The sequence below is a fragment of the Trachypithecus francoisi genome, unplaced genomic scaffold (assembly GCF_009764315.1).
Source record: "Trachypithecus francoisi isolate TF-2019V2 unplaced genomic scaffold, Tfra_2.0 Lachesis_group10, whole genome shotgun sequence".
NCBI classification, from domain to species: Eukaryota; Metazoa; Chordata; class Mammalia; order Primates; family Cercopithecidae; genus Trachypithecus; species Trachypithecus francoisi.
Window position 1 is genome coordinate 28093781 of NW_022681455.1, and position 25371 is coordinate 28119151.

Consider the following 25371-nt stretch of genomic DNA (forward strand, 5'->3'; position numbering starts at 1 on the left):
TGATTGGATTATATTGATATCGACGTCATCTGAGTAACTTCCAATCAGACAGAAGAGTTTCTCAATCTTATCTGCATATAGGCTTGTGAATAAATAGGGCATAACCCAGCTTGTCCTCATTCTTTTTTCTTGAGTGGTTTTTCACTCTCCTCCGCCATGCCTGACCCGGCTAAGTCCGCTCCAGCCCCCAAAAAGGGCTCTAAGAAAGCCGTAACCAAGGCCCAGAAAAAGGACGGCAAGAAGCGCAAGCGCAGCCGCAAAGAGAGCTACTCTATCTACGTGTACAAGGTGCTAAAACAGGTCCACCCCGACACCGGCATCTCATCGAAGGCCATGGGCATCATGAACTCCTTCGTCAACGACATCTTCGAGCGCATCGCGGGTGAAGCTTCCCGCCTGGCGCATTACAACAAGCGCTCGACCATCACCTCCAGGGAGATCCAGACGGCCGTGCGCCTGCTGCTGCCGGGGGAGCTGGCCAAGCACGCCGTGTCCGAGGGCACAAAGGCCGTCACCAAGTACACCAGCTCCAAGTGAGCTCGCTCGCAGCTGCCGACAATCCAAAGGCTCTTTTCAGAGCCACTCACGCTCCCAGAGAAAGAGCCGGTGCATTTTGCTTGTAGTCTTCTGAGTGGGCTACAGATGGCCTCCGTTAGGAGGGAAGATGGCGGGAAAAAGTAAGCTAAGATCCCTAGGCTTTTTGCGTGTGAGTATATATGCTCAGTCAGACGAACTTAGTTTGGGTTCTTAGGTGCCCTTGGGGAAAAAGCCTTGCAGTTGTGCTTTAAACTACAATTACAAGTTTGCTTTCGCTTACTCTTTCCCTTTTTTTTCTTTTTGAGACGGAGTCTTGCTCTGTTGCCCAGGATACAGTGCAGTGGCGCGATCTCAGCTCATTGCAAGCTCCGCCTCCCGGGTTCAACCAATTCTGCCTCGGCCTCCTGAGTAGCTGGGATTACAGGCGCCCGCCACCGTGCCAGGCCAATTTTTGCGTTTTTAGTAGAGACGTAATTTTACCATCTTGGCCAGGCTAGTCTGCAACTCCTGATCAACCCACCTCGACGTCCCAAAGTGTTGGGATAACCGGCGTGAGCCATAGCCAGCGCCCGGTCGGGTTATTCTTTAAATTCCTGTAACGTCCGCCTTCTCTGATTGGTCAATGCTCTATTTGAAAAGCCCGCCAAGGGCTGCAATTTGCCAGATAGTCTCATTCGGGTTGTTTTTCGAAGAGGTCCTCCGGGAATGGGAATGAATTTTCCGTTATCTGCAGGTGGGATTTTAAAGTCCATGATTAGGAATCCTGAGACAGAAGTTGGAGAATCCCGCATTTAAAGAGAGGCGGACCCCAGAAGAGATCACAGAAATAGGAGGTAAACCAAGAGCGTGGGAATATATGGGAGTGGAGACTTTCAAGGCATGATCCCTTCTTCTCAACAGTGCCTGAATTCTCAGCATTGCATCCTCTGCCACAGCGGTATCCTCTCTTAAATAAATTACTTCTACTGTAAATCTTTAAAAGCAAAATAGCAAGCCCCTCCACAATTCCACTCCAGGCTTTAAAATCACCCCGTAACTTTTCCTTTATTTTCCTGCCGTCACTTCCTTTGCAGCTATGGGTGGAAGGCTATCTCGGACGAATAGTCTCGTCTCTGTTACAGGTGACAAACAGCCCCGAATTATGCCAACTGGTTAGCGGGTCGTGCAAAATACATGTAGGATTTGCCGTTCACTTCCCTAAAATGTTCTCTTCCTCAGTACCTTGTCATTAGTTTGGCGCCTCGGGCTTGGCGACAGAGCTTATCGACAAACTAAGCTACTTGGAGAGCAGTTCCCTAATTTCATCGTGTTCTTAACTTGGCATCACATTTGTCGCCTCCCTTCATTCCTCTTCGCTCTCTTTTACGAGATTGCCCATCCCGCGTCCCTGAGAGAACATCTGAGGGATGATTAGCCTCTGAGCGGGTGAGAGAGGGCGTGTGGCCTTCTCTTGCCATCTTGTGGCAAAAAAAGCAAAAGCACAAGTTCAAGGCGTTGTGTTTTCCGGTCCCAGTTAAAATGCTTTCTTCTTAACTTTCTACTGAGTCAGTGGGCTAGGGTAGAGTTTCCATTTTTCACTCCTTTTAATTGCAGGATTCAAGCTTCTTAAAGAGTCGTTAGTGCGGTGGTTAAAAGGGAGCGGGAGGAGGGTGGGGGAGGTAAATAGGAAGAACGAGGAGTGGGTAAGGGAAGAAGTCCTATTGAGTTTTGTGATCTGGTCAGAGCTGCCCAAAAGAAATAAATAAAATCAAAAAGGCAAAATGCTTTGTACCCGAAAATAAATAATAATAGGATCATGCTTTCTAAGACCCGACACTTACAACTCAATTTAACCTTAATTATCTGTTTAAAGGCCCTGACTTCAAATACCGACTACACTGAGGGTTGGGACTTCAACATTAAGTTTTTTTGTTTTGTTTTGTTTTGTTTTTTGAGACAGATCCTCACTCTGCCGCCCAGGCTGGAGTGCAGTAGCGCAATCTAGGCTCACTGCAACTTCCTCCTCCTGGGTTCAAGCGATTCTTCTGCCTCAGCCTCCTGAGTAGCTGAACTACAGGCAGGCACCTGCCACCGCGCCCAGCTAATTTTTGTGTTTTTAGTATAGACAGGGTTTCACCATGTTGTCCAGGCTGGTCTTGGATTCCCAAAGTGCTGGGATTACAGGCGGGAGTCACTGCACCTGGTCTAAGTTTGGGGGAACACAATGAAGTCCATAACAGCACTTAAGACCATTTTCCATGCTTTCATCCCAACTTTCTATTCCAAGTTCTCCTTTATAAAATATCTACATTTAGCTTAATTTGCAGATAAGGTGACAGTTATGACATTCCTTAAACCAGAAGTTAAAAGTCAGTTGCTCACAAAGGCCCAGCACATTAGAGCAAAAATATCTGGATATTAAAACTCATGCCTTATCTCTATAAAGAGAGGTGCTATTTGCCATTTTTCTTGAAACACACTAACTTCTGACACCGTATTTCATTTTTCCAGTTTTGATAGAGATAATCGACCAAGATGTATTTAACTGTTTTCTTAATTCTGCTGTAAGACAACCATAGCACAAGCATATTGATAAATGCCAACTAATATGGAAACTAACAGGACCAGTGGGAACTTGAGAAATGAAGACAAAACCTGTGCTATTTGGTTTCACTGATTTCTCCCTTCTAGCAATGCAAGCACAAAGACAGTGTGACTTCTAATTTTTCAAGGTTATATGCAGCTTAATATGAAATATTATAAATTTTCAATATTGACAACTAATAAAACATTTATATCATGGTACAGACTATTAAAAAAACAAATCTGCTGACTTCATCAAGCCCTTCACCTCTAAAATAGAGATCTCGTGAAGCCCTTCATCCTTGAAGTTGACATCTCTGGACATTAACAAAGATTCCTGTATCCATGACAAGCTTTTCACCAAGCTGCTCTTTCTGCCATCAGGGCCCACATCAAATGCCCCGGACTTCCCAACTTTCTAAATCCTCAGCTGAAAGTAATTCATTCCTCACTTGGCCCCTCTGGATAGCGCATCAGGCCTCACATACATCAGGCATTCAAGAGTTATTTTCTGCCAGTTAAGTAAACAGACAAAGTGAACTAAAGAAAAAACAAAAAATTCAGTTCTCACAGCTATGAGGTAAAAGTGGTGAAAGACGCTCAGAGTTGTTCATTGTGGATTGAGTAGTTACCTGGTTAAATAAACCTGTTCTTTTCTATTTATGTTACATTTGTCTTATTTTTAAATTAATGTTATTCTTTGTGGGGGTGGGGACTTCCTAGTGAAAACCATAAGGCCTGCTAGACAAATTCTAAAAGAGCTGTAACACTATTTTTTGTTATTAATATTATTCTTAATTGAAAAATCATAATTGTATACATTTTTGAGAAAGAGTATGATGTTTTGATATATTGTTGGGGCTCAAAAAACTATAACCCAAAATGAAGGCCTCAGAAGCAGAAGCTTTTCCCTGACCTCCTGCCCTTCTGTCTCTGATCTATCATTCTCCTTCAAGCTTAGCCACAGAAACTAAAATCTCTCTTCCCCAAGGCAGGTCATAAAAACCAGAATCCCTTTTCCCCAAAGCCAGCTGTAAAACCTACAAATATTACTGTAGCTCCCCTCACCCACCCCATTCCCCAAGGCTTTTTGTATGAAAACTGGCCATTTATGGTCAGAAATTATCTGCCCTACTCTGTTTGACTGTAGGTCATAAGATCCCTATTCCAGAGAGGGACCTGCCCCATACCGAGAAGGAGGGAATGCTCCTCAGAGTGGCAAAGAAGAATCTGGACAGACAGGCATTTCTGGGTTTCCCTACTGTGTTTATTATCATTAGATCCTACCCTTCATGTCCAGTCATTTCTACAAGGCTGTCCAGACTTTATAGAATCTTAAAAACAATGGACAATCTCCCCTGTATCTTTAGGCCTTCATTTTGGAGGGCTCCCATGTGACATACAACTATGATCAATTTTTTTTCTCCTATTAATCTGCCTTTTAGTCAGTGATTTTCAGCAAACCTTCAGAGGGTGAAGGGGAAGCTTTCCTTCACTCTGTAATGTAATTCAAGGAGTGTTTTTTTCTTTTTCTTTTTTTGCCTTCACTCTGTTGCTGAGGCTGGAATGCAGTGGCACCATCCCGGCTCACTGCGATCTCCACCTCCCAAGCTTAAGCCTCATGTCTCATTCAGCCTCCCAAGTAGCTGGGACCACAGGTATGCACCACCACGCCCAGCTAATTTTTGTACTTTTCGTAGAAGGGGTTTTACCCTGTTGGCAAGGCTGGTCTGGAACTCCTGGACTCAAGTGATCCACCCATCTTGGCATCCCAGAGTGCTGGGATTTTCATGTGTGAGCCACCGTGCCTGGCCCCTTGCCTCTATAGTGTATACTGAAGGAGTTCAGTAAATATCATCCCAAAGTATGCCGCATTGTTGTGCTGATTACTTCCCACTAAAGTCATTTGGGAAATAGCAAATGCACAGAGGGGCTTTTTCTGAATCTCTTTTATTTGACTAAATGCAGATTCTCCAGGAGAAGGAAGTTAATTAATCATGAAAATCCTTCCTAGGCATTTTTATCTATCTTGGGAAGGTTAAGAGCAACAGAAGTGGAATGGAGAAGAGACTAGAAATTGGCTCCTTGTCCAGATAGGCCACTATCTACTCTGAAAGCCCATTCCTGTTTTCATTATCGTAGTCTTCCTAGGTCGCTCCAACTCCCCTTTCTCCTTACTCCTCTATTTAAATAAAGAAAGAATTTAAGTTGTAGAGAGATGATAAAATGCTGAATGGTTCCGAGTGATGAATGTGGAAAGGAGGTGGGGAGAGAGGAAAGCTAGTCTCAATACCCTTTTCCTCCAAACCTGACCAGTTCTTGGCCAGAGAAATAGTCTCCCACACAAGGAGTTTCCTGGCATCTCTAAGAAATTCTGAGGTTAGAAAATCTCTGTAGTTGGCATCCAAAAGAATAAAATGGGCAACTGAGGACTAATAATTTGAGGAATTAGACAGTTTAAGTTCTATCCACCACTTACCCTGGCTGCTATCACCTCATTTTATGTCATTTACTGGATTGTCTGTTCTTCCTGGTATCTTTTTCCTCAACTAAAAGTGATTTCTAAAGTCTCTTCCAGAATAAATAGTTGGCTTCTGAAAATAGATCTCCTCCATATGGATCACATGAAGCTATCACTAACAAATGTCACATATCATAAGATTTGTTTCAATCATGGAAAAAGTAGTTCTACACTGCCAACCTAAATAACAGAGGGAGGCTCTCTAAAATAAAATATATCTTGGGGGACTAGAGCATTGTAATGGGAATATGCATGCCAGAGTAAATAAGGTGAATATATAGGAAGGTTAAATAAAAGACAAGGTTAAAAAATCAATTATTTACATAATTGTTTAGAAAGAATTATCCTTGACCATAAAGACTGAGGACTAAACTCTGATTTTTATCTTGCCCAAATTCCCAAATAAGGAGTCTGGGGAGTCATGCCCTACAAATCATAAATTCTCATCAGAGGGTTTTATTTAACCTTATATATCATGAGTTACTTTCCAACCTGACTCTGGCATAAAACATTATGAGACAAGGAAGAAAATCAAAATATTTTACACCAAAAACCATGTTTCTTTGCCATATTTTGAAATGGCCCTGCAAAGTTGTTTTTTTGTGTGGGGGAAAATCTGCGTCTGTAAAGAATCTCTATTCCAGACCCTCCCAATCCTAAAGAGATTAACTAAGATCTGAATAGGAAACATTTATTGTCATCTATTGTCTCTAAGGGCAGCCACTGTAAGACTTCAAAATAACTTGGTCTCCATAATCTTTTTCTTAACCTCAACACTCCCTTTCTGTCAATCCCAGGTCTTCAGACAAATTCAACCAATTGTCAACCAGAAAATGTTTAAATTCACCTGTAGTGAGGAAGCACCCCATCCCCACCCCCCACCCCAACACTCCTGCCCTGCCTGGGCGTCCTGCCTTTCTGGACCAAACCAATGTACTTCTTAAATGTATTTGATTGATGTCTCCTGCCTCCCTAAAATGTATAAAAGCAAGCTGCGCCCTGACCACTTTGGTCACATGTTCTTAGGACCTCCTGAGGGATGTGTCACAGGACACAATCATATTTGGCTCAGAATACATCTCTTCAAATATTTTACAGGGTTTGACTCTTTTCATTGACAAGATCAATAACAAAGGTAACACCAGTTCAAGGTTAGACAGACAGTTACTGGATGGATGTCCTTATAAAAATATTTTTGTGTAAATCTGCAAGGGCCTTTATACAAGGTTGTGGTTTTTACAATGTTTTGTGATAGTTTTTATGATCAGATATACAAATATAAAAACTCACTCCTCATGGCCTTCCTGGGCTCTATTTGTCAGAGTTTTCTTAACATTAGTGATTACATTTTGATTCTGACAACTTTCACAGTACACTGACCGTGTGCTCTGAGGTCCCAAAGTGTCTGTCTTTACAAAACGACTATCTTTATATAGCTGCTCTCTTTTCAATTTCATGCTTGCTAATAGGAAACTATATACAGAAAGAAGAATGACAGCCTTGTACAAGATTAGGAGGTAAATTGAATTCACCACTTTGAAAGGAGGCTCTGTCTACAGTCACGATATCCAAGAATAAACTGAAAATTCATTTCTTAAATAGGATCCAGGAGAAAATAAAAAGGACAGTTCCATTTTTCTTGGTTTTTTTTTTTTTTTTTTTTTTTTAGATAAATCACATGTGCCCCTGCTTATCTGTGTGATTAGAAAGTTTCTTACTGAGAACAGTGTTGAGTTTGAGACCAGCCTGGCCAACATGGTGAAACCCCATCTTTACTAAAAATACAAAAAATTAGCTGGGAGTGGTGGTGCACACCTGTAATCCTATCTACTTAGGAGGCTGAGGCAGGAGAATTGCTTGAACCCGGGAAGTGGAGGTTGCAGTGAGCTGAGATGGTGCCATGGCACTCCAGCCTGGGCGACAGAGTAAGACCGTTTCAGAAAAAAAATTGTATTGCCATGGGCATATATATAAGCAGGAGTGGAAACGAAACATGACAGATGAACATCAAAGTCATAATAGACTTGCCCTGAGAAAGTCGTTAACAGGTCTGGGGATGGAGTTGAAGAATACTTACATTTCATGAGTGTTTTCCTCTTTTCTCTAAATATAAAAGAAACTTGTAGTGAATATGTCATGATGTTAAATAATAGATCAAATCCGTGTGGTCACTTTTAACTCTTCTATAATTTTTTAAAAGGTAAAATAAGGTGATGAGTAATGAGGAATGCTGATGTTTCCGTTTAGTGAATTGAAAATTGTGGCTATTAACTAATATTTACCAACTCACCAGTATCTAAGATGTGCCAGGCCTTGTTCTAGGTATGATGGCAACTACAGTGCCAAAATACAAAAATCTGTCCTTTTAAATTTACTTCCCATGAGAGAGAAAATACTAAATGAATAAAGACACAATATACTGCATAGTAATAAGTGCTAAGGAAGAAAACAGACTAGGAGCAAGACATTTTTTGGAAGAGTTGTTATTCAAAATAACTTCATGGTCTGGCGAGAGGGTTCACGCCTGTAATCCCAATACTTTGGGAGGCCGAGGCAGGAGAATCATCTGAGCCCAGGAGTTCGAGACCAGACTGCGTAAAAAAAGTGAGACACCTTCCTCCCACCTCCCATCTCTACAATTAAAAAAAAAAAAAATACAGCTGGGCTAGGTGGGGAGCACTTGTACTTCCAGCTACTCAGAAGGCTGCTTAAGCCCACGAGTTCGAAGTTGCAGTGAGCTATGATCGCGCCACTTGGACTCCAGCCTGAGTGACAGTGAGGCCCTGTCTCAAATAAAATATAATATAATATAAAATATAAAATAATAAAAATAAAATAAATACTTCCAATTCTCTTTAACTGAATCTCTAAAAATTAACTACCTATAAACTGGGAACTCTAAACTTAAATTATAGTTTACAAAATGATAGTATGTAGAGGTGGAGGTATTTCAGCTCATAGACTTAGTATCAATTCCCCCTCTGTAAGATGGAGTACCTCTGATTTCTTAACTGAAAGCTGCTTTCTGATTTTCTCCTCGAAGGAATGTGAATACTTCCATTTGCTGTCACTTTCCCTTTGATTGACCTAGCAAGGGAAGAAAGGTTGGTGACAGTATGTCCTAAGTAACTTTTTTGGGGGAGGGGGAAAAAAAAAAAAAAGGAGTAGCAGAGGATGGTTTCGATCCATCGACCTCTGGGTTATGGGCCCAGCACGCTGCCGCTGCGCCACTCTGCTACACACTAAAACGTACTTTGCCGGGGAATTCTTTGTGATGTTTACCTCAAAAGTTGGTGGGGATTTTAGTTTTTTGGTACGGTTAAATACATCTGATTTCCACTCCCCACCAAGGGCCACTAGTTCTATTTATGCTGCAAACATGAGGGTGAGTTCAGCGTGTATTGGTATCAAACATTCTGAAAGCAAAACAAAGAAAACCTCGATGTTTCTGTAAGAAAATAGCCTGTCGCTACCCTGCTTGCTTTATCATGTAGTCAGGATGTAAGACTAAGGCAAAAAACTGTATCCGGAAAATATCCAACTTCTGAAATATAATACGTAGTTTTCAAGAAGCATAAAACGTCACCGCTGCATTGGCCGGGAATCGAACCCGGGCCTCCCGCGTGGCAGGCGAGAATTCTACCACTGAACCACCAATGCTTGCTGTAGCTGAAAGCCTTGCCGTGTTTAGGAATGCTTTGCCGTTTTTCAGGAATCCAACTGATACCATAGACTTTGTTTTCAAAAAGATATTTAGGTAGCTTTCCGTTCTTATTGAATAGAGCCTCATAACAGAGCCTTCTTGCCTTCTTCCCTTCTTTTCAGGAAGAAAAAAATCCCTTTCACTGCAACTTCAAAGCGTCTCTGGCAACACTGGAGGCTGGCCCGTGTGTGGGCTGCCCGGCTCCGGCACGGTCTCAGCGGCGCAGTTGGACTGCTCCGACTGGGCCTGTACCTCCGCCACGCGGGTCGCGGGCTCCTGAGCTGACTCCGTCCGCCGCTGCAGGGCCCTGGGTATCCACTTGCCGAGTGCTCCCAAGCTCCTGACTCTTTAAGTTTCAGGAAGCGCTATGGAAGATGCCAAATTCCTTAGTTTGGGAGGCAGAAGACATTTTATGACCGTGGGGAGGCTCAAAGTCCAGGTGGGTTCTGGAGGGAACGAGAGAGGTAGAATAGAGTTACATGAGCACGAAGAATAAAGAAAATGAAGTGGAGGACCGCGGAGGAAGAGAACCCGAGCAGAGGATAAAGGAGGTAGGGCAGCCAAAAGAGGAGGGAGGAGGGGAGGAGCCAGAGGGAAGGGGTGGCAAACAGGAACCTAGTGTTGCTCTCCACAGGCCTCCCCAAAGAAAAGGGAGGCAGTGGGGGATTTAAGAGTTTTGTGGATTGACCTTATGCTTCAGTTGCCATGGTTTTGGGGGTGGCACTGGAAACTTCTTCCTGGCAAACTGAGCGCAAAGGTCTCATTGAAGAATAATTTCCACAACGGGTGCAATGATGACTCTAATACAAATATAAAAAAGAACCCGGGTAAAAAAAATTTGTGTAACTCAATGAGGTAATTGGTGAGGTGTTGATACCTGTTCAAAGGAGAATCCAAAGAGTGCTCGCTTCGGCAGCACATATAGGAGAATCCAAAGAACAGACGCTATTTATAGATCAGGAATATTAAAATAGGTGTGTAAATGAGGCCAAAACTATTTTGGTGAGATGTTCCCCAAACGTGTTTAAAGAAGATGGCCATCCATTTTGTCCCTACCGCAGTATAGAATTAATTTGCATGTCCGTAGATACGAAGAATTTTGTATTGCCATCATTAGCTACAATTTGCAGAGTTGTAAAATAGCTCCCGTACAATCGGAATCAGATGACACAGAAAGATGTGTTATAGTTTTCCTTTGAAGCACAAATTTTTCCAGCAATCTTTTCCTTTTTAAGGTAGATTGCTGCTCAACCTTACTTGAGTATAAATGTAAGGGCCAAACTAAGAAGTTAAACTTGCTTTTGAAAGCTTAACAATGCCAAAAGCACTGGTCTGATATTCCTGATCATATTCTGGGGAAAGTCTTGGGTGGGGATTCTTTTCCTTTCCTTTCTTTTCTTTTCTTTCTTTCTTTTTTTGTTTTGTTTGTTTTGGTATCTTTCTGTCGCCTAGGCTACAGTGCAGGGCTGGGGATTCTTAAGACCTCGGTTCACAGAATGTGAATGTTTGTGTCTCTCCAAAATTCATATGTTGAAGCCCCAGTTCCCCATGTGACATATTTGGAGGTAACTGGGAGGTAATTAGGTCATGAGGGTTAAGTCCTCATGAATGGAATTAGTGCCCTTATAAGAAGATACAGGAAAGACGTTACCTCTTTCTGCCATGTGAGGACACATCATGGAGGTAACTCTGCAAACCAGGAAAAATACCCCCTTCAGAACCAGGCTATGCTGGCAGCTTGATCTTTCCAGCCTTAGAACTGTGAGAAATACATGTCTGTTTAAGCTACCCAGTCTATGGTGGCAGTTTTTTTGTTGTTGTTTGTTTTTTTTTTTTGAGATGGAGTCTCGCTCTGTCACCCATGCTGGAGTGCAGTGGGCACGATCTTGGCTCACTGCAATCTCTGCCTCCTGGGTTCAAGCAATTCTCCTGCCTCAGCCTACCAAGTAGCTGGGACTACAGGCACACACCACCACGCCCAGCTAATTTTTGTATTTGTAGTAGAGATGGGGTTTCACCATATTGGTCAGGCTGGTCTCGAACTGCTGACCTCGTGATCCACCCACCTTGGCCTCCCAAAGTGCTGGGATTACAGGTGTGAGCCACCGCGCCTGGCCTATGTTGTTTTTTATAGCAGCCCAAGCTAAGACAATGATGAAAGATCTGGACTCACTCTCTAGAAGCCTGTGCATGCACACACATATCTGCATTCGATTTCAGATATGGAGCTTAGTTTAAATGAGGTAGGTTAGATACGGTGATCATAGCTTCCCTTAAAGGAAAACAAACTTGCTAAATAAATGGAGAGGACAAATTGCCTGACAGTGCACAAACCAGCCGCATCCTGGACTTATGGTTGGTGTCATGCGCATCCATGTGAAGAGACCATCAAACAGGCTTTGTGTGTGCAATAAAGCTTTTTAATCACCTGGGAGCAGGTGGGCTGAGTCCGAAAAGAGAGTCAGCGAAGGGAGATAAGGGTGGGGCCGTTTTATAGGATTTGGGTAGGTAAAGGAAAATTACAGTCAAAAGGGGAGTTGTTCTCTGGTGGGCAGGAGTGGGGGTCACAAGGTGCTCAGTGGGGGAGCTTTTTGAGCCAGGATGAGCCAGGAAAAGGACTTTCACAAGGTAATGTCATCACTTAAGGCAAGGACTGGCCATTTTCACTTCTTTTGTGGTGGAATGTCATCAGTCAAGGCGGGGCAGGGCATTTTCATCTCTTTTGTGATTCTTCAGTTACTTCAGGCCATCTGGGCGTATAGGTGCAAGTCACAGGCGATGCGATGCCTTGGCTTCAGCTCAGAGGCCTGACAGTTGGAACATTCTGCAGCAAAGAATTAGAAGAGCAAAAAGGGGGAAAAAAATCCTTCAAGAGGCGCAAGGATGGAAACCCGTGATTGGTGTCCTTAAGTTGACCTATGCTCATTATAGTAGTTAAAAACACACCCCAGGGGGATATTTAACATGCTAATGAGACATGCCATGTATGTGCTACCATGCAAAACCACAGTGCAGGCACGCCCAAGAGACCACCCAGAACATGTTTTATAGCAATGTCCTCCCACCCCCTCATGAATAATCACATAAGACTCCAGTGAGGCGAGTTTGTCCAGTATCATCAGCCAGTACTGTCTCTTGAGCAGCCCTCTCTGATCAGCTTTATCAGAGTGTACTTTCGCTTTGCAATAAACTTTTGCTTACTTAGGACTCACTTTCAAATTATTTTGTGCAGTGAAGTCAAGAACCTGAACTGGCCCACCAGCAACATTAGAAACCGTACTCCAGTAGTTCTAGGGCCTCTGCTCTCCCTCTTTTAATCAGGAAGGTGGTTTTCGGCCGGGCACCGTGGCTCACGCCTGTAATCCCCGCACTTTGGAAGGCCGAGGCGGGCGGATCACCAGAGGTCAGGAGTTCGAAACCAACCTGACCAACATGGAGAAACTCCGTCTCTACTAAAAATACAAAATTAGCCGGGTGTAGTGGCGCATACCTGTAATCCCAGCTGCTTGGGGAGCTGAGGCAGAATTGCTGGAACCCGGGAGGCGGAGATTACAGTGAGCCCAGAGGATGCCATTGCATTCCGGCTTGGGCAACAAGAGCAAAACTCCGTCTCAAAAAAAAAAAAAAGGTAGTTTTCATCAGTACCATCCCTCTCATGCTGCTCATTCATTCATTCTCACATCTACTCTTCAGGAAAAGCAGCCTAGCCTTTGTGAAGGCCCCCTCCTTGGGGAAGCAGCTTAGATGGGAAAGGGAGGCGGAGCAGATAATGTGTAAGTAGGTACACCCCAAGCTGTATTCCTGAAAATCACCCATGAGGCCCTACTTCCCTGCCTCCTGCCACACATACCTCCCAAGCCAGGCCTTGTTCACTGTGCCCCCAACCAATGAAGAGCCGGGTAATTCTTTAGAGCCTTCCAACCACAGTGTATTAGCCTGTTCTCATGATGCTATAAAAAACTGCCCAAGGCTGGGTACTTTATAAAGGAAAGAGGTTTAGTTGAGGACTGGGGAGGCCTCGGGAAACTCTCAATCATGGCGGAAAGGGAAGCAAACACGTCTCTCTTCAAATGGTGACGAGAGAGAAACGAGAGCCCAGCGAAGAGGGAAGCCCCTTATAAAACCCATCAGATCTCATGCGAACTTATTATCACAAAAATAGCATGAGGGAAACTGCCCCCATGATCCAATTACCTCCCTCTGGGTCCCTCCCATGACACATGGGAATTATGGGAACTACAATTTAAGATGAGATCTGGGTGGGGACACAACCAAACCATATCACACAGACTCAGTACAGGCTTTGCAGTTTCTTTTCCCTATGCCCATAAACCTTTTCCCCAATAAATTCCTGCAGGTCTTTCACCTTCTTCAATTTTACTCCTCTTTTAAGTGTCCATTTGTCATCACTGAGGGCTTGCCTGATCACTATTTGACGCAGCAACATCTGCCTTCAAACAGAGAAATGTACACACCCTCCCCCTCTTTCTTGCTTTGCATTTTTCTTCATAGCAGTTAGTTCCTTCTGACCTAGCATAAATTTCACTTTATTTCCTGTCCACCAGATTAGATGTCCCCCAAAAAATGGATTTTTGTCAGTTTTGTTTACTGCTGCGTCTGCAATTTCTGAAAATATACAGGCACCTAGTAGATGCGCAGTAAGTACTTATCAGTAAAGTAATATCTTTTCCTCACCCATCTCAAGGTTCATGACTGAGGCCCCTATAACAAAAGACAAATTAACAACAAAAACTTATTTATTCTAGGTTGTATGTGACACAGAAGCCTTCAGAGACAAATTTCAAAGATACTTGTGTATTTCTATGCTAAGTTTGATGAAGAAGTGGATAGCTGGGGAGAAATATCATTGTAGGACAGAAGGGGTATGATCTAATGGTAATAAACTGGGGGGATCTTAGCAGACCTGTTTAGATTCTTCTGTATTCCTATGTCTTCAGAGATAAGGACATTTCTTTTTTTCTGTTTTTCTTTTTTTTTTTTGAGATGGAGTCTTGTTCTGTTGCTCAGGCTGGAGTGCAGTGGCGCCATCTTGGCTCACTGCAAGCTTCGCCTCCCAGGTTCACGGCATTCTCCTGCCTCAGCCTCCCGACTAGCCGGGATTACAGGCACCCACCACCACACCTGGCTAATTTTTTGTATTTTTGGTAGAGACGGGGTTTCACTGTGTTAGCCAGGATGGTCTCGATCTCCTGATCTCGTGATCTGCCTGCCTCAGCCTCCCAAAGTGATGGGATTACAGGCGTGAGCCACCGCAGTGGCCAAGATAAGGCTTTCCTCCAGGTTTAGGGAGGGTACCTTTGGAATGAAAGTGAGAGTTAATACTTCATTAATTCACTTTATGACCTACTTTAAAGGAAGGTTAAAGAGTGACCTTCCTGCTTCTGATGTTTTCTCAAATGCCAAGGTGCCATATTTTGGGGTAGCATGTCCTGAATCCCATCAAATGAATGAATAAATTTGTACCCCTTAGCATGGTGTTGTTCACCTCGTAGACACTTGAAGGACGCAATGTTGGTTGGTTACTCAGCATTCAATTTGACAACAGCTCAATTTTCAAATAGTTTAAACCAGTGGTTCTCAAACTTTGGCATGCATCAGAATCACCTGGAGGGCTTATTACACAAAGATACTTGGGCCACAAACTCTAGGGTTTCTAATGCAGTGTGTCAGGATAGAATGCAAGAATTTGCATTTGTAGCAAGTTCTCAGGTGATGCCATCAAAGCATTGCCATACCTTGCTGGCTGTGGTACTAGCAGCGTCAAATCAGTATAGGTCTATAGCAATCTCAACTCCTGCCTCCTCAGAAGAAAGAATTAGACTGAGGGTCATAAGGTGGAGGGAGAGAAAGAGGTAAGGTTTCGAGCAGGAGTGAAAATTTTATTATTATTATTGTTATTATTATTTTGAAATGGAGTCTCACTCTGTCGCCCATGCTGGAGTGCAGTGGGCACGATCTTGGCTCACTGCAATCTCTGCCTCCTGGGTTCAAGCAATTCTCCTGCCTCAGCCTACCAAGTAGCTGGGACTACAGGCACACACCACCACGCCCAGCTAATTTTTGTATTTGTAGTAGAGATGGGGTTTCACCATATTGGTTAGGCTGGTCTCGAACTCCTGACCTCAGGTGGTCCACCTGCCTTGTCCTTCCAAAGTGCTTGCATTACAGGCATGAGCCACTGCGCCCTGGGAGAGAAAGTTTATTAAAACGTTTTAGAGAGGAATTAAAGGAAGTAAAGTACACTTGGAAGATGACCAAGTGGGTGACTTGAGAGATTCAAGTGCACTGTTTGATGTTTGACTTGGGACTTCATATGTTGGCATGCTTCCATTGGCATGTTTCCGGGGAGTTGCATTCCTTTTCCCCTGATTCTTCCCTTGGGGTGGACTGTCCTCATGCACAGTGGCCCTGCCAGCACTTGGAGGGGCTGCATGCACAATGTGTTACTGAAGTTGTACACATGCTTACTTGAGGCTTCTTTTTTTTTTTTTTTTTTGAGATGGAGTTTTGCTCTTGTCACCCAAGCTGGAGTGCAGTTGCATGATCTTGACTCACTGTAACCTCCACCTCCCTGGTTCAAGCCATTCTTCTGCCTCAGCCTCCCAAGTAGCTGGGACTACAGGCATATGCCACCATGCTTGGCTAATTTTTGTGTTATTAGTACGGACAGGGTTTCACCATACTGGCCAGGCTGGTCTCAAACTCCTGACCTCGTGATCTACCCTCCTCGGCCTCCCAAAGTGCTGGGATTATAGGCATGAGTGACTCTCATTTTTATCAACTTTTGTCTCTTGTTTTTAGAATATTCTTCATGCTTAACAATCCTGATATTCTCATTTTTTTGCTCAAGTTTTCCTGTGAAAAACCAAGTTAACCTATAGCATTTCTCTAGTGAAAAGGACATTTCTCTGTTAGATTGGCTGGACAACCTTGACTAGATAATTGTCATGTTTCAATTTCTGCCTGTGTACAATGGAAATAAGAACATCTGTTCAAAGAGATAAGAAATGTGATTTCTTTGAAAAGAATAAGTTGTTTCTTAAATAGAAGATGTAATTCAATTACACTTTTAACACATATGAAAAGAGTGATTTAGTGGCAAACAACCGGAATTTGGAGGTACTGGCCAGAATTCAAATTTTGGAACTCCCTGTTACAAAGTATGTGTCAATCTGAGCCTCAGTTTTTACCTGCTACTGAGGGACAATAATATTTGAAACATTATTGTAGCAGATACTCAGTGAGAACTTACTATGTTCCCAGAATTATGCTGAACCATTAAATTTCTGAACCCTTACAGTATTCCCTGTAATCCAGTAATAGTTACTATACCTATTCTGCAAATACAAACGCTGTTGCATTCTTGAGCTTACCAGAAAGTATTGTGAATCCCCAAAATTTGAGACAGGTCTCAGTTAATTTAGACAGTTTATTTTGCCAAGATTGAGGACACACACCCATGACACAGCCTCAGGAAGTCCTGACGACATGTACTGAAGGTGGTTGGGGCACAACTTGGTTTTATACATTTTAGGGAGACATGAGACATCAATCAATATATGTAAGAAGAACAGTGGTTCCGTCCAGGTAGGCGGTGACAACTCAAAGCAGGGAAGGGCTTGCAGGTCACAGGTAGGTGAGAGATAAACTGTTGCATTCTTTTGAGTTTCTGATAAGCCTTGCCAAAGGAGGCAATCAGAATATGCATCTGTCTCAGGGAGCAGAGGGATGACTTTAAATAAAATGGAGTGGGGGGAAGGTTTGCCCTGAGCAGTTCCCAGCTTGACTTTTTGTGGGGAAAAGAACGAGAGATCAGCTTGTTACCATGTCTATATAGAAGGAAGTAGACATAAAAGACTCCGTTTAGTTCTGTATTTGAGATGCTGTTAATCTGTGACCTTACTTTCAACTTTGTCCTTGCAAGAGACATGTGCGAAGGTGGTTTAAGGTTAAAGGATTTTGGGCTGTGCAGAATGTGCTTTGTTAAACAAGTGCCTAAAGGCTGCTTGTGGTTAAAAGTCATCACCATTCTCTTAAATCTCAAGAAAGAGAAAAACATTTGTCTCCTGCCCCTCCCTGGGCAATGGAACATCTCCGGGTAATACCCATTGTGTGCCTTGTTTACTGAGTGAGGAGAAACCGCCTTTAGGAATAAGGTGGGACTTGCTGGAGCAATACTGCTAAAAGGTTTATGGAGATGTCGCATATACATCTCAAGGCACAGCATTTTCCTTTAAACTTGTTCATATTACAAGGATGTTTTCATATGTCTTACTGCCGATTTTCCTCCCTACAATAATCCTATTGTCCAGCCACTCCCTTATCCTTTTAATGACTAAGATAATTCTCAATAAATCCTCAGGGAACTCAGAGGCCGGTGCCGGCGTGGGTCCTCTGTAAGCTGAGCGCCGGTCCCCTGGGCCCCGCTTTTCTTTCTCCATACTTTGTGTCTCATTTCTTTTCTCAAGTCTTTCGTTTCCAGCTAACGAGAAACACCCACAAGTGTGGAGGGCCAGGCCACCCCTTCATCTGGCGTCCAACGTGGAAGCTTTTCTCTAAGGTGAAGATATGCTCCAGCGTGGTCATTGAGGACAAGTCGAGTAGAGATTCCCGAGTACCTCTACAATCAGCCTTGCGGTAAGCTTGTGCGCTCGGAAGAACCCAGGGTCACAATGGGGCAAACTAAAAGTAAATATGCCTCTTATCGCAGCTTTATAAAAATTCTCTTAAAAAGAGGGGGAGTTAAAGTGTCTACCAAAAATCTAAATACGCTCTTTCAAACAATAGAACAGTTTTGTCCATGGTTTCCGGAACAGGGAACTTTAGATCTAAAAGATTGGGAAAAAATTGGCAAAGAATTAAAACAAGCAAGTAGGGAAGGTAAAATCATTCCACTTACAGTATGGAATGATTGGGTCATTATTAAAGTAGCTTTAGAACCGTTGCAAACAGAAGAAGATAGTGTTCCAATTTCGGATGTCCCTAAAAGCTGTGCCGTAGATTGTAAAAAAGAGGCAGGGAGAGAATCCCAGAAAGGAAAAGAAAGTTCACACTGTAAATATGTAGCAGAGCCGGTAATGGCTCGGTCAACACAAAACGCTAACGATAATCAATTACAGGAGGTGATATATCCAGAAACATTAAAATTAGAAGAAAAAGGTTCAGAATTAGCAGAGCCATCAGAGTCTAAGATACGATATCAGCCGATAGAAAATAAGACCCAGCCGCCAGTAGCCTCTCAATACTGGCCCCCAGAAAGTCAGTATGGACAGCCTGAAATGTTTCCAGCGCCACAGGGCAGGGCGCTGTATCCTCAGCTGCCCACTATGGGACTTAATCCTACAGCACCACCTATTGGACAGGGTGGTGCATTACATAAAATCATTGATAAGGCAAGAAAACAAGGAGATACTCAGACGTGGCCAGTCCCAGTAATATTAGAATCAAGACCACCTGGAGAAGGGGCCCAAGAGGGAGAGCCTCCCGTAGCTGAAGCCAGATATCAGTCCTTTTCTATAAAAATGCTAAAAGAGATGAAAGAAGGAGTAAAACAGTATGGACCCAACTCTCCTTACATGAGAACATTATTAGATTCCATTGCTCATGGACATAGACTCATTCCTTATGATTGGGAGATTCTGGCAAAATCATCACTCTCACCCTCTCAATTTTTACAATTTAAGACTTGGTGGATTGATGGGGCACAAGTGCAGGTCCGAAGAAATAGGACTGCCAGTCCTCCAGTTAACATAGACGTAGATCAACTATTAGGAACAGGTCAAAATTGGAGCACTGTTAGTCAACAAGTAATAATGCAAAATGAGGCCATTGAGCAAATTAGGACTATCTGCCTTAGGGCCTGGGAGAAAATCCAAGACCCAGGAACCGCCTGCCCCTCATTCAATACAATAAGACAAGGCTCTAAAGAGCCCTACCCTGATTTTGTGGCAAGACTTAAAGATGCTGCTCAAAAGTCAATTACCGATGAGAATGCCCGTAAAGTCATAGTGGAGTTGATGGCATATGAAAACGCCAATCCGGATTGTCAATCAGCCATTAAGCCATTAAAAGGAAGGGTTCCCACAGGATTAGATGTAATCTCAGAGTATGTTAAAGCCTGTGATGGAATTGGAGGAGCTATGTATAAAGCTATGCTTATGGCTCAAGCAATCACAGGAGTTGCTTTAGGAGGACAAGTTAGAACATTTCGGGGAAAATGTTATAATTGTGGTCAAATTGGTCATCTAAAAAAGAATTGCCCAGTCTCAAATAAACAAAATATAACTACTCAAGCTACTACAACAACAGATAAACAGCCACCTGGCCTATGTCCAAGATGTAAAAAGGGAAAACATTGGGGTAATCAATGTCGTTCTAAATATGATAAAAATGGGCAACCATTGTTGGGAAATGAGAGGAGGGGCCAGCCTCAGGCCCCGCAACAAACTGGGACATTCAAAATTCAACCCTTTGTTCCTCAGAGTTTTCAGAAACAACAACCCCCACTGTCGCAAGTGTCTCAGGGAATAAGCCAGTATCACAATACAGCAATTATACCCTGCCACAAGTGGCAGTGCAGCAGTAGATCTATGTACTTTACAAGCAGTCTCTTTGCTTCCAGGGGAGCCTCCACGAAAAATCCCCACAGGAGTATATGGCCCATTGCCTGAGGGGACTGTAGGACTAATCTAAGGAAGATCAAGTTTAAATCTAAAAGGAGTTCAAATTAATACTGGTGTGGTTGATTCAGACTATAAAGGAGAAATTCAATTGGTTATTAGTTCCTCAATTCCTTGGAGTGCCAGTCCAGGAGACAGAATCACTGAATTATTACTCCTACCTTATATTAAAATTGGAAACAGTGAGATAAAAAGAACAGGAGGGTTCGGAAGCACTGATCTGACAGGAAAGGCTGCATATTGGGCAAGTCTGGTCTCTGAGAGCAGACCTGTGTGTAAGGCCATTATTCAAGGAAAACAGTTTGAAGGGTTGATAGACACTGGAGCAGATGTCTCTGTTATTGCTTTAAATCAGTGGCCAAAAACTTGGCCTAAACAAAAGGCTGTTACAGGACTTGTCAGCATAGGCACAGCTTCAGAAGTGTATCAAAGTACTATGGTTTTACATTGTTTAGGGCCAGATAATCAAGAAAGTATTCTTCAGGCAATGATTAATTCCTGTTAATCTATGGGGTCAAGATTTGTTACAACAAAGGGGGTGAAAAGTCCCATGAGTCAAAAAATCATGACTAAGATGGGATATATACCAGGAAAAGGACTAGGAAAAAATGAAAATGACATTAAAGTCCCAATTGAGACTGAGAAAAATCAAGAAAGAAAAGGAATAGGCTATCCTTTTTAGGGGCGGCCACTGTAGAGCCTCCTAAACCCATTCCATTAACTTGGAAAACAGAAAAACCGGTATCGGTAAATCAGTGGCCACTACCAAAGCAAAAACTGGAGGCTTTACACTTATTAGCAAAGGAACAATTACAAAAGGGATACATTGAGCCTTCATTCTCACCCTGGAATGCTCCTGTATTTGAAATTCAAAAAAAATCAGGCAAATGGCGTATGTTAATGGACTTAAGAGCCGTAAATGCTGTAATTCAACCCATGAGGCCTCTCCAACCTGGATTGACCTCTCCAGCCATGATCCCAAAAGACTGGCCTTTAATTATAATTGATCTTAAGGATTGCTTTTTTACCATTCCTCTGGCAGAGCAAGATTGTGAAAAATTTGCCTTTACTATACCAGCCATAAATAATAAAGAACCAGCCACCAGGTTTCAGTGGAAAGTATTACCTCAGGGAATGCTTAATAGTCCAACTATTTGTCAAACTTTCGTAGGTCAAGTCCTTCAACCAGTTAGAGACAAATTTTCAGATTGTTATATCATTCACTATATTGATGATATTTTATGTGCTGCAGAAACAAGATACAAATTAATTGACTGTTACACATTTCTGCAAGCAGAGGTTGCCAACGCACGACTAACAATAGCATTTGATAAGATCCAAACCTCTGATCCTTTTCATTATTTAGGGATGCAAATAGAAAATAGAAAAATTAAGCCACAAAAAATAGAAATAAGAAAAGATACATTAAAAACATTAAATGATTTTCAAAAATTGTTAGGCGATATTAATTGGATTCGGCCAACTCTAGGCATTCCTACTTATGCCATGTCAAATTTGTTCTCTATCCTAAGAGGAGATCCAGACTTAAATAGTAAAAGGATGTTAACCCCAGAGGCAATAAAAGAAATTAAATTAGTGGAAGAAAAAATTCAGTCAGCGCAAATAAGTAGAATAGATTCTTTAGCCCCACTCCAACTTTTGATTTTTGCCACTACACATTCTCCAACAGGCATCATTGTTCAAAATACTGATCTAGTGGAGTGGTCATTTCTTCCTCACAGTATAATTAAGACTTTTACATTGTACTTGGATCAAATAGCTACATTAATTGGTCAGACAAGATTACGAATAATAAAATTGTGTGGTAATGACCCAGACAAAATAGTTGTTCCTTTAACCAAGGAACAAGTTAAACAAGCCTTTATCAATTCTGGTGCATGGCAAATTGGCCTTGCCGATTTTGTGGGAATTATTGATAATCATTACCCAAAAACAAAAATCTTCCAGTTTTTAAAATTGACTACTTGGATCTTACCTAAAATTACCAGACATGAACCTTTAGAAAATGCTCTGACAGTATTTACTGATGGTTCCAGCAATGGAAAAGCAGCTTACACAGGGCCAAAGGAGCGAGTAATCAAAACTCAATATCAATCAGCTCAAAGGGCAGAGTTGGTTGCAGTCATTACAGTGTTAGAAGATTTTAATCAACCTGTTAATATTATATCAGATTCTGCATATGTAGTACAGGCTACAAGGGATGTTGAGACAGCTCTAATTAAATATAGCATGGATGATCAGTTAAACCAGCTGTTCAGTTTGTTACAACAAACTGTAAGAAAAAGGAATTTCCCATTTTATATTACTCATATTCGAGCACATACTAATTTACCAGGACCTTTAACTAAAGCAAATGAAAAAGCTGACTTACTGGTATCCTCTGCATTCATAAAAGCACAAGAACTTCATGCTTTGACTTATGTAAATGCAGCAGGGTTAAAAAACAAATTTGATGTCACATGGAAACAGGCAAAAAATATTGTACAACATTGTACCCAGTGTCAAGTACTACACCTGCCCACCCAAGAGGCAGGAGTTAATCCCAGAGGTCTGTGTCCTAATGCATTATGGCAAATGGATGTTACCCATGTACCTTCATTTGGAAAATTATCATATGTTCATGTAACAGTTGATACTTATTCACATTTCATATGGGCAACATGCCAGACAGGAGAAAGTACTGCCCATGTTAAAAAAACAGTTATTATCTTGTTTTGCTGTGATGGGAGTTCCAGAAAAAATTAAAACTGACAATGGACCAGGTTATTGTAGTAAAGCTTTCCAAAAATTCTTAAATCAGTGGAATATTACACACACAACAGGAATTCCTTATAATTCCCAAGGACAGGCCATAGTTGAAAGAACTAATAGAACACTCAAAACTCAGTTAGTTAAATAAAAAAAGGGGGGAGACAGTAAGGAGTGTACCTCTCCTCAGATGCAGCTTAATCTAGCACTCTATACTTTAAATTTTTTAAGCATTTATAGAAATCAGACTACTACTTCTGCAGAACAACATCTTACTGGTAAAAAGAACAGTCCACATAAAGGAAAACTGATTTGGTGGAAAGACAACAAAAATAGGACATGGGAAATAGGGAAGGTGATAACCTGGGGAAGAGGTTTTGCTTGTGTTTCACCAGGAGAAAAATCAGCTTCCTATTTGGATACCCACTAGACATCTGAAGTTCTACAATGAACCCATCGGAGATGCAAAGAAAAGCGCCTCCACGGAGATGGAAACACCGCAATCGAGCACCATTGACTCGCATGGTGAATCAAGTGGTGATATTAGAAAAACAGATGAAGTCACCACACACCAAGAAGGCAAAGCTGCCAACCTGGGCACAGTTAAAGAAGCTGACACTGTTAGCTAGAAAAAGCCTAGCTAGCACAAAGGTGACACAAACCTCAGAAAAAATGCTGCTTGCAGCTTTAATGGTTGTATCAACGGTTGTAAGTCTCCCCATGCCTGCAGGAGCAGCTGCAGCTAATTATACCTACTGGGCCTATGTGCCTTTCCCGCCCTTAATTCGGGCAGTCACATGGATGGATAATCCTATTGAAGTATGTTAATAATAGTGTGTGGGTACCTGGTCCCACAGATGATCATTGCCCTGCCAAACCAGAGGAAGAAGGAATGATGATAAATATTTCCATTGGGTATCGTTATCCTCCTATTTGCCTAGGGAGAGCACCAGGATGTTTAATGCCTGCTATCCAAAATTGGTTGGTAGAAGTGCCTACACTCAATCCCACCTGTAGATTTACTTATCACATGGTAAGAGGAATGTCACTCAAACCACAGGTAAACTATTTACAAGGCTTCTCTTATCAAAGATCATTAAAATTTAGGCCAAAAGGGAAACACTGCCCCAAGGAGATTTCCAAAGAATCAAAAGATTTAGTTTGGGAAGAAGGTGTGGCTGATAGTGCCGTGATTTTACAAAACAATACATTCGGAACTGTTACAGATTGGGCACCTCGAGGTCAATTCTACCACAATTGCACAGGACAAACTCAATTCTGTCCCAGTGCACTAGTGAGTCCAACTGTTGATAGTGACTTAACAGAAAATTTAGACAAACATAAGCACAAAAAATTACAGTCTTTCTACCCTTGGATATGGGGAGAAAAGAAGGGAATCTCTACTCCAAGACCAAAAATAATAAGTCCGGTTTTTGGTCCTGAACATCCAGAATTATGGAGGCTTACTGTGGCTTCATACCACCTTAGAATTTGGTCTGGAAACCAAACTATAGAAACAAGAGATTATAAGTCATTTTACTCTATCAACCTAAATTCCAGTCTAACAGTTCCTTTACAAAGTTGTGTAAAGCCCCCTTATATGTTAGTCATAGGAAATATAGTTATTAAACCAGACTCCCAAACTATAACTTGTGAAAATTGCAGATTTTTTACTTGCATTGATTCGACTTTTGATTGGCAGCACCGTATTCTGCTAGTGAGAGCAAGAGAAGACGTGTGGATCCCTGTGTCCATGGACCGACCATGGGAGGCCTCGCCATCCATCCATATTTTGACTGAAGTATTAAAAGGCATTTTAAATAGATCCAAAAGATTCATTTTTACTTTAATTACAGTAATTATGGGATTAATTGCAGTCACAGCTACAGCCGCTGTGGCAGGAGTTGCACTGCACTCTTCTGTGCAGACAGTAAGCTTTGTTGACAATTGGCAAAAGAATTCCACAAGGTTGTGGAATTCACAATCTGGTATCGATCAAAAATTGGCTAATCAAATTAATGACCTTAGACAAACTGTCATTTGGATGGGAGATAGACTCATGAGCTTGGAACATCGTTTCCAGTTACAGTGTGACTGGAATACGTCAGATTTTTGTATTACACCGCAAGTTTATAATGAGTCTAAACATCACTGGGACATGGTAAGATGCCATTTACAGGGAAGAGAAGATAATCTCACTTTAGACATTTCTAAATTAAAAGAACAAGTTTTTGAAGCCTCTCAGAGCCACTTAAATATTGTGCCTGGAGCTGAGGCGTTAGATCAGGTAACAAAAAATCTTTATGGATTAAATCCCACGACTTGGATTGAGTCTATTGGGAACTCTACTGCAGTAAATCTTGGAATTATGTGTGTCTGTTTAATCGGCTTGTTTTTAGTGTGCTGGACCAGTCGAAGAATCCTGCGCCAAAATCGAGAGAACGAACAAGCTTTCGTCGCCATGGCACATTTATATAGAGGAAAAGGGAGGGAAAATGTTGCGGGAAGTCAGGGACCTTGAACGGAGGGACTGGCTGAAGCCACAGCAGAAAAACATAAAATATGAAGATTTCATGGAC

The 25371-nt window shown here is 42.2% G+C and overlaps 1 protein-coding gene and 3 non-coding genes across 4 annotated transcripts; 1 reads left to right on the plus strand and 3 right to left on the minus strand.

The window, feature by feature from the left end:
- Positions 1 to 124: 124 nt before the first annotated feature.
- LOC117086884 (histone H2B type 1-O) lies at positions 125 to 25331 on the plus strand. Its single transcript, XM_033216487.1, has 4 exons — positions 125 to 533; positions 1202 to 1204; positions 7343 to 7348; positions 25320 to 25331. Coding segments are annotated over exons 1-3 (381 nt in total). The 5' UTR covers positions 125 to 156; the 3' UTR covers positions 7344 to 7348; positions 25320 to 25331.
- On the minus strand, positions 3809 to 3871 carry LOC117088859. Its single transcript, XR_004439377.1, has one exon. It is a non-coding gene; the product is annotated as a U7 small nuclear RNA (small nuclear RNA).
- TRNAM-CAU lies at positions 8786 to 8857 on the minus strand. Its single transcript has one exon. It is a non-coding gene; the product is annotated as a tRNA-Met (tRNA).
- On the minus strand, positions 9210 to 9280 carry TRNAG-GCC. Its single transcript has one exon. It is a non-coding gene; the product is annotated as a tRNA-Gly (tRNA).
- Positions 25332 to 25371: the final 40 nt, after the last annotated feature.